At 32.6% G+C, this 15,091-nt stretch overlaps 8 protein-coding genes and 1 pseudogene across 9 annotated transcripts, besides 3 other annotated features; 5 read left to right on the top strand and 4 right to left on the bottom strand.

Annotated features, from left to right (window-relative positions):
* Positions 1 to 5,182: part of a mobile genetic element that runs on past the window's edge.
* Positions 243 to 734, top strand: TVAGG3_0861610 (uncharacterized protein; the record flags this gene model as incomplete). The annotated part of the gene is made up of 1 exon (XM_051249724.1): positions 243 to 734. One exon carries the CDS (start codon positions 243 to 245, stop codon positions 732 to 734), a length of 492 nt encoding a protein of 163 aa, XP_051085199.1.
* Positions 961 to 1,569, bottom strand: TVAGG3_0861600 (annotated as a pseudogene). Its single transcript has one exon. A coding segment is annotated over exon 1 (609 nt).
* On the bottom strand, positions 1,993 to 2,616 carry TVAGG3_0861590 (protein of unknown function, DUF4106 family; the record flags this gene model as incomplete). Its single annotated transcript, XM_051249723.1, has 1 exon — positions 1,993 to 2,616. The coding sequence occupies one exon, from the start codon at positions 2,614 to 2,616 to the stop codon at positions 1,993 to 1,995; it is 624 nt and encodes a 207-aa protein (XP_051085198.1).
* A 274-nt stretch (positions 5,183 to 5,456) lies between the features above and the next one.
* On the top strand, positions 5,457 to 6,086 carry TVAGG3_0861570 (MULE transposase domain-containing protein; the record flags this gene model as incomplete). Its single annotated transcript, XM_001305990.1, has 1 exon — positions 5,457 to 6,086. One exon carries the CDS (start codon positions 5,457 to 5,459, stop codon positions 6,084 to 6,086), a length of 630 nt encoding a protein of 209 aa, XP_001305991.1.
* A 156-nt stretch (positions 6,087 to 6,242) lies between these two features.
* TVAGG3_0861560 (MULE transposase domain-containing protein) lies at positions 6,243 to 6,686 on the top strand (the record flags this gene model as incomplete). The annotated part of the gene is made up of 1 exon (XM_001305989.1): positions 6,243 to 6,686. The coding sequence occupies one exon, from the start codon at positions 6,243 to 6,245 to the stop codon at positions 6,684 to 6,686; it is 444 nt and encodes a 147-aa protein (XP_001305990.1).
* Positions 6,687 to 7,354: 668 nt separating this feature from the next.
* Positions 7,355 to 8,395: a mobile genetic element.
* Positions 8,395 to 8,755: a mobile genetic element.
* Positions 8,756 to 9,377: 622 nt separating this feature from the next.
* Positions 9,378 to 10,811, bottom strand: TVAGG3_0861530 (peptidyl-tyrosine autophosphorylation; the record flags this gene model as incomplete). The annotated part of the gene is made up of 1 exon (XM_001305988.1): positions 9,395 to 10,528. The coding sequence occupies one exon, from the start codon at positions 10,526 to 10,528 to the stop codon at positions 9,395 to 9,397; it is 1,134 nt and encodes a 377-aa protein (XP_001305989.1).
* Positions 10,812 to 11,082: 271 nt separating this feature from the next.
* TVAGG3_0861520 (FAS-associated protein family) lies at positions 11,083 to 11,970 on the bottom strand (the record flags this gene model as incomplete). Its single annotated transcript, XM_001305987.1, has 1 exon — positions 11,083 to 11,970. One exon carries the CDS (start codon positions 11,968 to 11,970, stop codon positions 11,083 to 11,085), a length of 888 nt encoding a protein of 295 aa, XP_001305988.1.
* Positions 11,971 to 12,309: 339 nt separating this feature from the next.
* On the top strand, positions 12,310 to 12,840 carry TVAGG3_0861510 (uncharacterized protein; the record flags this gene model as incomplete). Its single annotated transcript, XM_001305986.1, has 1 exon — positions 12,310 to 12,840. One exon carries the CDS (start codon positions 12,310 to 12,312, stop codon positions 12,838 to 12,840), a length of 531 nt encoding a protein of 176 aa, XP_001305987.1.
* A 474-nt stretch (positions 12,841 to 13,314) lies between these two features.
* TVAGG3_0861500 (glycosyltransferase 61 family) lies at positions 13,315 to 14,976 on the top strand (the record flags this gene model as incomplete). Its single annotated transcript, XM_001305985.1, has 1 exon — positions 13,315 to 14,976. The coding sequence occupies one exon, from the start codon at positions 13,315 to 13,317 to the stop codon at positions 14,974 to 14,976; it is 1,662 nt and encodes a 553-aa protein (XP_001305986.1).
* Positions 14,977 to 15,091: the final 115 nt, after the last annotated feature.

Here is a 15,091-nt window from a genome sequence, read left to right as displayed (position 1 = left end):
GACAGTAAAGCTACAAACAAACTTAGGTCTCAGAATGAGCGCTTGCTTTCAGAGTTGTTGACTTCAATACTATCGCTTCATTCGTTATAACAGATGAAACAGATTTCATGGAGTTTGAAATAGATGGAAAGAAGCACGAAATAAGATTTCACAATAATGTAGAATATAAGATGGAAACATTAGCTGGAGTGTTAAATGCTCTCATAAATACTACAATAAACAAGGAGAACGAAGAAAACTTAATGAATGTTAAACTTATTGCAGGAGTTTTGAAGTTCAGTTATGCAAAGGAGTTTAAGATAACACGAATGAGTCATAGAGTTCAACTTCTTTTAGGAGCATACCATATGACATTTCCTTTGAAAAGTATTGACAAAACGATTGAGATGAAATCTGTTCCATACGTATGTTATGGTAATTGTTTGTACATTGAGTCAAAAATAGCTAATGTCACAGGCATTTCAGGAGTTAATAGTAAAGGTTCAGTAGAGTATAAATCTTTCTGTTATGCAGTCAATTCAATGTTCATTCCAAACGTTCCTGTCATAGCAACTCATTTAGGTAAATGGGTTCGCATTAGTCCTCATAATTTGAAAGACATGCAATTCAGACTTGTTGACTTTCAGGGCGAGCCTGTAGAACTGAAGGCACCAGTGCGAATGACTGTTGAAGTTGACTTTTTAGAAAATATTAAATGCAACAGCTTACAAGAGAACTCAGAGCTAAAAATATAAAGTATGAATGTTATGTATTAGGTCATGAACTTTGGTTGTTGCTGTTTGATGAAACAAATGAGTTAGTTATGTCAGTCAAGAGAACAGAAAAAGGCGTCAAAGGAGCCGAGCGCAAAGCGCTATATTGTGTTAGTGAAAACTGCACCAAGTCAATAAGATTAGGTTTGCATTATGAAGATGAGTTCGATACTGTTGAAGAAGTTTTGGATAGATATTACAAATTGCTTTAATTTACTAAAACATATTTCAAGCAAAGTTTATATTCTGTTGAAAGTTTTGTATACTCGTTCGAATATTTATACTTAAACTCAACTCCTGTAGTTCCTGGTGTTTCAATGATGCGGATGTTACCTATTTTCATGAATGGTGGCGTTTGACCACAGCATTCGATTTCAGGGTCGAGATAGTCAATGACACATTGTTTCCCTGTTATTCGTGAGATAACATTTCAAGGTCCTCCTTTGTTAGAATTATTTGGTTCTTGCTTATAAGATTTGTCAAAAGCTTCTTATCGTCTTTGAGTAAAATTGTTTGGTATAACTGAAGAAGGTAATGGTCTACGTTATCTGAAGGATTTGTTTGAACATTTGTGTAAGGTTGTCGTTGGCTTCTCTTGAAAGAATTTGGTCCAGTGGATACTCTAACTTAACATCTGATGTAGCGTTAGCGTTTGAAGCTGTGTTTAAATTCACGGATTTCAGCTCTGTTCTGGCTCTTTCAAACACTCCGAACTATAATTCTTTATGACAATATTGTTTGTCGTTCGTGAGTCAACATTTGATGTTGGTTCAATTGGAACATTAACGGCACCAGCTAAGATGGATTTGCTTCTCATTTCATATAGAATAAAAACCTTTTATATGTATGAAATGAACAATATACTCGACAAGGGTTTGAATGTAAAGCTAACGAATGAAAATATTGTTGAATTCACTGAGACAGGAGCTGTGTATAAAGATGTAGAACTACTGAACAAAAGAGCTAAGGGAAGAAGCAGGAACATGAACAAAGGGTGGAAGCCTATAAAAATTTATGTCAATGATGGCTCAGGAGGTTCAAACATAAAGTATGCAGAAAGTTATAGAGTTTATGCGCTCAAAGGTGAAAAGCCTTCATTTAAGAACAGCTATTCTAACGCATATCCTCAAAAGTTAACGGATGGGGAAGTGGATGATATGAATGACAGCAAAAATATTAACAGAAATGGCGACAGAGATGCATGGAATTTGTTTACCATCAGTCAATTGAAGGTTAAACTTTAAAACAATGTTGGTCGTTCCCATGGAATATTTTTGACTTTAATGGTATTAGTCATGATATGAATCTCAAGGTATGAACGAGGAGAGATGAGAGACTTATATGCTTCCCAAATTTCTTCAAAAGGTAATGTTATACCTGACTGTTTCCAAATGAGTTCAATATCATAACGTGAGAAACCTTGAAAGATAACGAAGTCAGTTATGAGACGTTTTATGTTTAAAGCTAAAAACCTCCATGTTTGCATAAGTATTGCTACAGTTAAGTGGTAATGTCTGACTTTAGTAATGATATTAGCTAATGGTGAGTCAGGCTTTGACACTAAACCTTTTCCGGCGAAGTCGTCACAAACGAGCAGAGTATTTGAAGGATACTTTTTGAAGGGGTATTTTGAAAGTTTTGACAGAATGTAGTTTGTCAGTCGTTTCATATCGTAAACTCCTGAGTACTGACGTAAGTGGTGTTTGTCAATAATTCTTTCCATCTCTTCTGAAGTCTTTTGCATTCCTGACTGTATAAATTCAACGATGGCATAATATTTCCTCTTACGTCGAATGTAACGTTGAAGAAATTCAATGAGTTCACTGTCTGGAACTTTAACGACAGAGGCTTGAACTTTTGACATAAATGTTTTCGCTGTTGATCCATAGAGTCTGAAGTTGCTGATATAATGATTTGGTCATAGTAAGAGTCGTTTCCTAAACGCTCTGTTATGAGTATATGACGAATGAGGTTAAATGTCTTACCTGAACCCATCTTTCCACAATAGAAATACACACCATTTGAACAGAACTCATATCCTTTGCTGAAAGGAAGAATGAGAGAAGAGTTAAGTTTGTCTGTAGTTTCATTCATGTCTTCATCTACGTCATGTATTAAATGCTTCATTTTATCTCCATTAAAAATGCAAGTCAGAAATATTCAGAACATAGCACCGAGTCTAACTGACAAGAGTATAAAGATATACTATGAACATGTTATGATGAAACCAACCAAAATTCAAGAAAGTCAGTATACTTATGAATATCCAAGACACTGGGTAGAGTATGTAGGAGGTGAGAAAGCTATTGAAATAAGACAAGTTAGAAGTATTCCAGCAGGAAGGACAATATTATTGAAGAACTTTAATGTTTTGAGGTATAATGATGAGACAAAGAAGCAAGATAGTTTTCCTATTGCTGTGTATGTGAACCTAGACACAGGAGATGACATGAAAGTTTTTAACACAAAGCTTCAAACGGTAGTGAGAGAACAACTGACTGCGGAAGGACATCCATTACCTTCAGAAGTTACCATAGCGTATAATTTTGAAACAAATGCAATAGATTTTAAAGTCGTCTCTGCAAAGAAGTCAGGTTTTACATTTAATGAAGCAGATGTATATTCGAATGAAAACTTCAAAGCTATTGCATGGTTAGATAATGACGATTGCTTTAAGAAAATATTTAAATTCAGTGACTCAACGATGTCAATAGATGACCTTCGTGGAATGTTACCATCGACGTTTACAGTAGAAGGTTCAGCAGGATTGCTTACAAGATTGTCAATTGGTGGTATTTGGTCTCGTGAGAACATTGTTATAAAATCCAGTATAAGTGAATTTGCTGAAGAATCTATATTATGTCTTTCAAACTACATGTATTCGCCGCCGAAGCATTATAGTATAACAAACTTTGTCAGTAAGTTTAATATAAGACTTGTCGAACCTTCTTCAATGAAAGATGTTGTGCTACCTAAAGATGGAAAGGATGGACTCATTATTGAAATGATTTTAATTGCATATTAAATGAGCTTGTTTTTAAAGGTCATTCATGATGAAATAACTGTTGTAGAAGATGTTAGCAATTGTTCAGACATTTTATTGAGAATAGATGATATAAGAAATAAGTTAGATAGACCGCAAAGCGGTGAGGGCGAAGCCCGTGAGAACGCTTATGTTTCATTGACTTTCTCCAGTAACGAGAACTTTTATGAGATAATATTGAAGAGAGATGATTTTAATATGGTGTAAATGGTAGCTTGGGCAGCTTTAGGCGCAATGGGAACAAAAGCATTAGCATTTGGAGCAAAAGCACTTGGGGCTTATGACGCAGTAAATAAAATGAGTGGAGGAAGGGTTTCGAAGACATTAGATGCAAATAAAGGGAAGATTGGAGGCTGGGTTGCAAAGAAGTTAAGATTAAATAAAATAGGGCTCATAAATAAAGCATCCAATTTGGTTGCGACTGAGTCAGAAAATGCTTTAGGAAAGGACGATGAGTTTGCAAAACATGCAAAAGACTTTAATGACCAGATGAAAGGTGAAACAATGCATTTAAATAGAGTCGATGGAACTCTTCCTCCACCAGTAGTTTATCCATACGGACCTTATGGAATGTATGGAAACCCTTACGAAAGACCATTTGACCCATTGACTGGTGGAAGTAACTGGTATCATTACGGACGAAGAAGAAAGACAGTCAAGTTGGAGACAGACGTGAAGAAAGCAACTAAAAAGAAACCAAGGAAGAGAGTTATAAAGCAATGAATTCAAGTGGGTGAAAAAACAGGTGAAAAAAGAGGTGACATCTCACCACTTCACCTAAATTTATTTTTGCGCTATGTTTTCATACGTGTGAGGGTGGTGATATCATTAATTTTAAAGTTTATTTTTTATTTTAATGAAAATTTTTATTTGGATGTAAATGACAGAACAAAAGCAACTCATACAAATCGAAAAATATAACAAACATACATTTAAACATTTATTCTTCCTTCCTGAGCATAACATGTTCTTTCAAATACATCCGAGACCAGTTGACTTTTCATTGACTGTGTATAAAGATAGAAATAGTTATATCATTAAACCATATGATGACGAAGGTAAGTTATGTAAATTGTACGTTAAGAAGTTAGAGAAAGTTTATGGCTTCAAGTATGACTACAATAGGGTTAACACTGATGATGAAGATATTGAGGAAAATTTATGAGAACATTAGTGAAGTCGTTAGTGAGAACGATAGTGAGAACGTTTATTTTTTTACATTAGTGAGTTCGTTAGTGAAGTGGTTGGCGGCTTTGTAAATATTTAAGGTTAAGTTGGTGTTGTCGTTTGTGTTGTAAAATATATGTTAATGGTTTTGTAAATATTTAAGGTTAAGTTGGGTAAGGTGGAACGCAGTGCCACAGTACCCAAGATAACCATACTAACTCATACAGCTTAAACCTTATACTTGTTTTCTCTTGTGAGAAAGCAATCTTACAAAGCTAACAATCCTAAAAAATAAAGAATTAAAATTTAATAATTTAATCTAACAAAATTTCTCTCTTTATCCTTTTGCACTCTTTATATGCAACTCAAATCCATCATATAATATTCCTATAATACTCTTGCCTCAAACAATGACGAACAAACTGCTATTCTCATTTAATTACAGACCAAATCTATTCAAATTTCTGAATTTTTAATTTTCATTTCAATTTCAAATGGAATTAGAAGAAGAAACTATCTTTACTGTTATGGATCTTTGTAAATTTGGAGTTAAACAAGAAATACAAGCACAGTATGGATATGGTGAACGTGTCAGGAAAGAAAGATCTCAGATTTCATTCCACTGCAAATATCCAAAATGTCCTGCACATTTTAATGTTACAATCTTGGATCAAAATAAATACAAACTAATCAAAATAGTTGAAGAACATGATCATTCCGCCCCAAATGACAAAAGTCAATATTCGTCTGTCTTTTATCGCAAATATTTAGAACATTATTTCCAAACAGATGACAATCAAAGAGCGATAGCACAGCTAAATGCATTCAAAGATCTTGAAATTCCTCTTACAGGTCCGTCCATTCCAGAGATGTACGCTCAAAAACCACGTGCAATCAAACGATTTGCAGAGAGAATACATGCTCTTCAAACTAGATATTCTCCTGACGATGTTGTGTCATTGCAAATCTTTGTTCAGACAGTACAAGAAGAATCTCCAGATGATCTCATTGCATTTGAAGTCTCAGACAATAATATGTGTTTCTATTACGCGCCTTTTGAAGGCAAAGCTTATGCGCATAGTATCAAGACATTTCATATAGACAGCACCTATAAATTGTTGTGATCAAACATTCCATTGTATGCATTTACTGGCAAAATCAAAGATTTTCACATTTTCCCTTTTTTATATTTCTTTTGTCAACCAGACACTTATCAAAACATTCAAGTTTGCGTGTGCGCCTATCTCAGATGGGTAACAATTGAGCCAGAATACATTAGCATGGACTGTGCTCCACAGATAGCTCAAGCAATAGAAGAAAGCATTCCACAAGCTCAAATACTTTGGTGCGGAGTACATGTTCTTCGTGCAATTCTTCGCAAATCAAATAAGTTTTCTTCTCAAGAAAAATTTGAACAATTCTATAATTTGATGAAGGATTTAGTCTTCAAATTAGATGCAGAACATGAGGAAGAAGCAAATGCTGCCTATGATCAAGTTCTGGAGTTGCTCGACACAGATCCAACAGCATCTCAATACTTTAACAGACAATGGCGTTACAACATATCAAGATGGATTGCTCGTGACAGGCGTGAAGGCGACGCAACTAACAATATTGCCGAAGTTCATTTTAGAACACTCAAACATGACTATTTTCCTGATCGAAAAAATCTCAGAATTGATGATGATATTATAGAAATTTATACAAAAGTGATACCATCTTAAGTTATCAAACTCAAAATTGATCAAAATCCAGCAGATGACCGTGTCATTAGGATCATGGAAAAAGCAACTAACGCAGAAATTGATGTAAAAAGACAAAGAAAAATTGAGAGTATTTCAATGCTCAATAGATTGCTCAATGCTGTTAGTGATGACTCAATAGATCCCACTAAAATATATCCTACCTTGAAAGTATTATTACAAAGAACTCATTTTATTTAATTTTGATTTTAATTTTAGATTAAATTATTAAATTTTAATTCTTTATTTTTTAGGATTGTTAGCTTTGTAAGATTGCTTTCTCACAAGAGAAAACAAGTATAAGGTTTAAGCTGTATGTATTAAAGTTATAAATATTTGATTTTAAAAAAAATCAAGATTTTAAACTTTAAAGGTATTAATTATGATTATCTTTCTTTAGCTTTACATGCTGTATGCTACTTTTGGAAACTGCTCTATTGTATTAGAATGTTTTTAAATTTTGCACCTAAAAATGCGTAATATTAAAAATTAAGGTATTAATTATGATTATCTTTCTTTAGCTTTACATGCTGTATGCTACTTTTGTCTTTGAGACATTCCATGATTTAAGTTAAGAAGCTTTAAAAAAAAAATGTAATAAAATAAAATAATTTTTAGTATCGATAATCTGAAATATGTTGTTTACTTAAGGGTGCACACGAGAGGATCATGTAAACTTCAGAATTTAGAACCTTAATTTTTAAGCAATAACTTGGTACCTAAATAGGTAGGAAAACTCTAAAAATATCAAAAAATACAACTTGGCTCCATAATAATCCTGTCATGGTGGCTGTTTGTATCCCCTAGTATTTTCCTCTTGAATCTCTTTTTCTGTCGAAATTAAATTCAAATCTCAGAAGTAGAAGTGAATAATCGACTTATTACTGCTATTATACGAATAAATAAATTCATTATATTATTTTTATTAACATAATATCTGTTTGAAGTCCATAATTCTATAAATTTTTCTTCAAAAACATTACAATCTTGATAGTTTTGATACTGTTTAATAGGTTTTTGGCACCTTATTTAGTATTTACTACGTATAGAGTCGATCTGAACTTAATTTTCGGAAATTTAAAATATTTATTATAAGTAAAATCTGATTTGAAATTTATGTTTAACTACTCATATCTTGCATTATCCTGAGTAGCTTTTGTAAAAATTCATCAAAAAAGATTTTAACGTGCTTTAATTTTTATTTTTTTAAAATAATGCATATTATGATATAACTAGCATATTTACAAATTTTAGTGCTTTCAAAAATTTAATCCTCCTCCTCTCAAATAAACGTACATCCGGGTGGCCTGTTTTTTGCAAAAAATAAAATTTCATTTTTTATGCTTAAAAAGTCAGAATTTTTATTTGCTTCTGGGATATATGATGGCTATATCAGATGCCCATTCTTTTTGATACTCAACATTAAACATAAAACTTAGCCGTTAAGGCTCTTCTGAAAATATTTTTTTCCGAAAAATTTTCGAAAAAAATCAAAAAATTTAAAAATCCCCGAATCTGCAGGGATTTTAAAAAATTCTTTTTAGTAAAACTTAAGGATATTGTATCAGATATATTGGTATGGGCAAATTCAATTTTAATACAATATTCATCGAGATATTAAGTTAACGAAGCTTTCAAAATTGAGAGGGTAATCCTCCTCCTCTCAAATAAACGTACATGCGGGTGCACCCTTAAGCCGCTCGCTTCGCTCGCGGCTTAGTTTCGTAATTTCGTACAATCTTTTTTCGAATCTGTTCTTTTCTTAAGCCGCGAGCGAAGCGAGTGGCTTAGTTTCGTAATTTCATACAATTATTTTTCGAATTTGTTCTTTTTGTCAACCGCGAGCGAAGCGAGTGGCTTTTTATTTTTAAAAATTTTTTTTCTTTCTTACTTTTTTTTCCCTTACTTACAAATTTGATAGTAACTTACCAAATCTCTCTATCATATAATAATAAATTAATCCATTTTTTGTTTCAAATCTGACACTTTACATTTCTGACATGTAAATCTATCACTTTTCACTTCATCTCACTGGGTAAGTTTGTGCCCCCTCGCCAAATTTGGCGACATCAAAATGAGCAGATTATTCGTTTCACTTAATTTTGAATTTAATACGAGAAATAGATGTAGAAATATGTTCTATTTTGAACATTTTCATCAAATTCGAGATTTAACTGTTATTCAATATTGTTCAAATTAATTTTTAGCAATTGCATAAATAATTCATGATTTATAATCTAATGATTTGAACAGAACAAATAATACCTTTAGTAAGTTACCAAACAAACAAAAATCGTTTTCAATTTCCAAAATGTTCTAAATCAAATAAATTGTATGAAAAAACGTCATATCAAGATTGGACTATTAATGATATGCTTAATTTATTAGAAAATATATAACTTGATTAAGATAATAAGAATCATTATAGGAATTGATTAATCATTACCTATTGTACAACACTATTTCTATGTGTGTTGTAATGTAATTGTATTCAATCCTGTTTTTTCAAGTCCGATAACCAAAGATAAAGAGATAAATACTCAATTAAGCAACAAATATAGTAAAAATGTATATCTTAGGTGATGTATAGTAGTTTCAAAGTTAATCAATAGCTAAATCATATACAATTATGAATATTATTTTAAAAAGTTAAAAAATACAAGGTATAATTAACTTGAAAAGAAATAGTTTTAATTGATTTTAGATTCTAATGCGTCAAGTGGGAAGAATCCTCTGTTATTTGTTCTGAGATTGCGACCAGAACATTTCTGGCCGATAACGTAGTCAACATAAACAAGATCACCGGAAAGTAATTGAATTTCACCACCAGAAGTGCCTGTAAAGTCCTTGGTACATAGGAAAACAGCGCCGATTGGGTCGTTCTTTGCCAATTCATCACGGCCGAGCGTAACAAAGGATCTTGGGAATAAGCCACGCTTTCCATTGAGCTCGCCATCCCACCAACCAGAATTATGTTGCTGAAGAACGCGAATCTTATCACCGCGGACAAATTGGAGATCGGCTGGGTCTTCACTGTTGTAGTTTTCGATACCGTAAGCGTAAAGTTCTGTTTCATCTGTAAGAGATTTCGAAGATGGGTTAAATGCTCTTGTAACGTAACGGGAGGAGCGATCAGCGCCATCCATGTTATTGACCTTTGTCAATACGCCTATTGCCAGCTTCATGTCGGCTTCGTCAATCATCTTGTTAAGATCTGCCAACTTTGAAACAGAGTTTTGTATATGGACAAGGCGTGAAGAATCGAATTCTGAGAAGTCTGCATGGAGGGTTGGTATTGCTGATGTATGGAGTAATGTAATGGTGCGATGAATTTCATCTTGGCGTTGTTTAGCTAAGATGGCGTACTTTTGGATCTTTTGCTGTTGAGAAGCTTGCTTGTTTGGTGGAACTGTAGAAAGGGCAGCCTTAGCTTGTTCAAGGTCGTGAACTGCATTGTCATAATCTTTCTGCACCTTTGAAACTGTGCCTTGATTACGACGAACTGCGTTCTGAATATTACGCTGCTTCTCGCGGACTGTTGTAACGAAGCGAGTTTGAGGAACAATGATTCCTCCGCGGACTTCTTGTGCAAACTTCGCGTGCATAGTTGCTTGCTTGTTAATCATTTCGACAAGAGTCATGAGGAATGGATCTGTTTGATCATACTTATCTGGGAGGCATGATTTGTAGAGTTCTGAAATTTTATCTTCGATTTCGGCACGCTTCGTGAAAATCCTGAGTAAAACGTTCAAGTTTTCTGTGCCGCTGTCGACACGCTGGCTGATTCTAGTGAAGATTGTATTTAACTCTGCGGTCGTGGACATCTGTCAACAAAGTTAGGTACGATAATTTTTCAATGAAACCGATTTTGGATCCAATAAAGGCGGTTTCATTCTGGTCAATATTCATCCAAGATCCGAATTGAGATTGGTTTGGGAATATTCGTAGCTAGGGCATTAACATCTCAAAGCTCTACTGATCATTATGCAAAAGAGATATCTGATGACATGAAAAGCTCAGCCCTCAGCCTTTATGAATCCATATGCAGAGTTCTTTTTCTCTATTTTAGAGATCGTTTATAACCTAAATGTTGAAAAATGAATTTTGATGTAAGGAAGATATTGATGCCACTAAAAACATTGATATCCAATAAAATTAGTGGTCCACATAGTTGAGTCTTAACTAGATTTAGAAGATCAATATATTCATTTATAGGAATATTCAGTAAAAAGTATTTATATCTGAATTCAATCATACACAACGTTAAAGATGGATTATTTATATATGCTACAGAACTAAACGGTGATATCTATAGGATTTTGGTTTGAAATAAAAAAGATTTTTGAAGAAATGAAATTTAACAACACAATAGATTAATTTACTCATTATTTGACTCAAATGGATCATGTGGTTCGACAAGAACCATATCTTTTGCCTTAAATGTTTCATCTTCAAATTTCTTGGAGAAATCTTCAATAACCTTTGAAGGAAATCCGTATTTAATTACAGGAACATCTGGAGCAATATCCACGAAAACGAAATCGTATAGCAACTGAAGTTTTTGAGAAGGTAAAAATCGTCTTGTTTTTGTCTCACCGCTTGGAAGTTTGCATCTTAGTATAATAACGCCTGGCTCGGAAGCATCTGGCTCTGGTGGTAATTTTTCGAAATTTTCTGCGGCAATTTTGACGGAATCTTTCAATTGCTGCTGCTGTTCTTGTTGAAGACGCTCCATTTTTTCTTCCTCTTCCTGTCTTTCTAATGTTTCTCTTTCGAGTTTATGATATAAGTCATCTTGATCATTGCGTTCTGTAACTCTTTCATGTTTAATAAGATATTGAGTACGAGTATCAAGTAAAGCATCACGATTCTCCAAGAAAAATGAATCTGCTCGAATGAGATCTTCTCTTGTAACAAATTTATCAACTAAAACAGCTTCAGAGACTTGAGCTGTTGGGCAAAGGAATAAACCACAAAATGGAAGATAAGGGATTGGAAGCGAACGAGCTGTTTCATAAGTTCCCTTAGCATTATAAGGACTTGTGTATATTGTAAAGTTTTCTTCATCTAGAAATATTTTGGGAATAGTAGCCTTTCCTTCTAATGTTAAATTTAATATGAGTAATTTACCTTGTTCTGAGCAATCGCGAATAACTTTTGATAATTCTTTTTCAATTACAGCCAATCCGCCAGGAGCAATATAGTTATCATTAAAGCTGTTCTTAAGGAACTTAAATACTGAAACTATTGACTTAAGATAGTTCATAATCGCAGCTTTTTAATTGAAATTGGTTTTTTGGTCGCATGTTTACAAAGAAAATTTTCATTCCGATTTGGAAAATTAATAATATTTTGGATATTTTTCAATTTTCAAAATATTTTTGGAATTTTGGAAATAAGGGTTTGTATTTTAATTTGTAAACTAAACAATAATCAATCAAAATTAAAGTCTAATCAACCAAATTTAAAATTGAATTCCTGAAATAGACGTCCAAATGAAATTTCGAACAGGAAATATTCAATACCAAATGCTACAAAACACTTTTCTGCATAACTGAGCCATTAATTAATCCTGGTATAAATTTTTATAAACGTACACTTCAAAATGGATATCAATGAACAGACTTTTCAAACGCAAAAAGAGGAAATCGAATATCTAAAATCTCAACTCGAGAAAGAAAGAGCAAATTTTGCTAAAAAAGAAGAATCATTGAAAGAGCAACTTGAATTTGCATTAAGATCTTCGGAAAAAATATCACAAGAATGTAACAGATCAATTGAAATTGCAGAAAGATTGAGAATGTTCATTGAAGGCGATAAAGATACGAATTTTCTCGATATCAAAAACGAATTGAATACTCATATAGCAGATATGAGCAAAAACCAAGAGAAAGTTAATCATCTTAATCAAAAATACAGAAACGATTTAATCGATTCTCAAAATAAACTCAATAAACTTCGATTGGATATATCTTCAATTTTTGAAGAGCAATTATCTGCAGCAAAACAATTTCCACAATTTGCACATCCTCTGATAGAAATTTCAAAATCGATTGATATGTCTAATATTGACTCCATTATCAATGCTATCAGGAAAACTAATGAGGTTTTATTTGAAGCTCTATCTAAAAAGTGATAACACTTAGTACCATTTTCCAAATGATGATATAATTATAACGATGGCTTCCTAGAATCATTTCTTTTTAGAGAAAGTACAAAGGTACCATTCTTTTACTGATGCATTATAACTCTTATCTGCTATTAGAACCATAATTTTAAAATAATGTGACGATTTTGATATTCATTTACCTTATCATTTTCAGATGAAAGTGATCGTCATCACAACCAACAGAACAAGATACGATGCTGTCACTAGATATTTTTTAAAGATTAAATTCCTCAAAAGTTATTATTTTGTTAAAAATGTTTTTTTGTATTCACACGACTAGTTTTGTTTAGATTGTGGGTAGAAGGATTCATTCACACTGTAAAATAATGATATACCCAATAATGATGTTTAGATTCAAGGATATATGAGACAATTCAAAATATCGAGATATTTATAAGCTATGTAGATATATTCTACCATAAAAAAACTTCATTATTTATAATGAAATTTAAAAAATTTTTGCCGAGGACTCTCTCTTTGGGAATATTATACTCATTAACAGCTATATCAAGTGCATTTTCAATATTTGTTTTGATATTAGCTACCAGAATCGAGTCAGCTCCATTAATTCCTCATCCCAAAAATTCATTTTGCGACAAAATTGTTAACATATCAACAGAAGATGAAAATATTGTTGTGAATCTAAAGAGCTCGCCTACTAATCAAGATATTACAGATATAAAAAATTTCTTGCGTTTTGAAACTGAAGCATTCTCAACTCTTTTAATATTTCCTTTTAACACTTTTCAAGTATTACAATACAATTCATCCACCATCACTGGATTTTACAATTACCCATTCCTACAAGAATATTCTGGAAATATGTTATGTTTTTCAGATGACAAAGCCAAACAAATACAAGAAAGCAGCAAGATAGAAACGCAAAAGTTTATTGCTGATAAGATTTTCCCGATACATTTCAAGGTTTCGAATTTCGATAATTCATCGGAGTATACACAAATGAAATGCAAAAGAAAAACTATCCAAAAAAGATATTGCGTTACCCGCAACTTAATATTAAGAAATAACATCATTTATTTCTATTCTCGAATTTTATACAAATTTCCGTCTCCTTTTCTATCATTAAGCTCACAACCAATACCAAATGATGTTGTAGATACTCGTCTTGACAACCAGCCCGTTGTTGTCAAAACAAATCCACTAGGAAAAGGTGGAAATAAAATCCAAGGCATTTCTTATTTTTATTGTCGAGGAGTGAACCTTGGAATGCTCTGGCATAACATTTTTGATAATGTAGCACCTTTGTATCATACTATACAAGAAGTTGAAGGCTCAGTTACAGGAAAAGATCGACATTTCATTGTAACTGATATTTACGTTGTCGAAGTCTTTGTTTTGTTCCTGAAAATGTTTACAAAGTATCCAATACACAATATACAATTGGAAAAGATGGATATTCAGTTTGATATTTGTGTTTTAGGTCTAAGAAAATTTAATACTCGCCCTTTGCCATTTAGAAACGAATTCACGACCTTTGATTTCAGTTATGATCCTAAGGATATTTCAATACCAGGATTTAGAGAAACAATTCTCAAAGAACTTCGATTTACAATTCCAATTCCAGATCCAAAGAAGCCACTTGTCATCATTCCTTTACGTAAAAACAATAATACAAGGTTTATTGTTAATATGAACAGCGTTATTAAAGAAATGGAAAGAAGATGTAAATTCTGTGAGTTTTTATATCTCAATTTAGACTCATTGACCATTGAATGGCAAATAGAACTTATTTCTCATGCAACAGTATTAGCAGGAATCCACGGATCTGGTCTTGCACACCAGATTTGGATGAATTCATCAAAAGAGCATCCAGCTTATGTATTTGAGTTCCTTCCGCCAAATTACTGGTGCAGGGATTGGTACAATGCCGTCGCAGACGCTTTTAATATCAAATATTACAAAGTGTTTGGAGAACAAATCAGATTTGAAGAGCAATTAGACAAATGCGTTAATGTTAAGGAGCTTTGCATTAGTCCTGAGTGTCATGATATTTTAAGAGATCAAAATATGAGGATAAATATTGAACAGTTAGGAAACGAATGGCAAAAGATTGTAGATAACTTAGAGAAATCCATACCTTAGAGCTAAGAAATTTTTAATGACTATATATTACTTTTTTTTTAATAGTCGTATTATATTATTGTAAAATTTGTTTGTTATTCTTTCAATAATACATATTTTTAAATACAAATCCATA

Source organism: Trichomonas vaginalis, chromosome VI, assembly GCF_026262505.1.
Source record: "Trichomonas vaginalis G3 chromosome VI, whole genome shotgun sequence".
In the NCBI taxonomy this organism is placed as follows: domain Eukaryota; phylum Parabasalia; order Trichomonadida; family Trichomonadidae; genus Trichomonas; species Trichomonas vaginalis.
The sequence above is the reverse complement of the archived record's forward strand: the minus strand, read 5'-3'. Positions and strand labels throughout refer to the sequence as shown.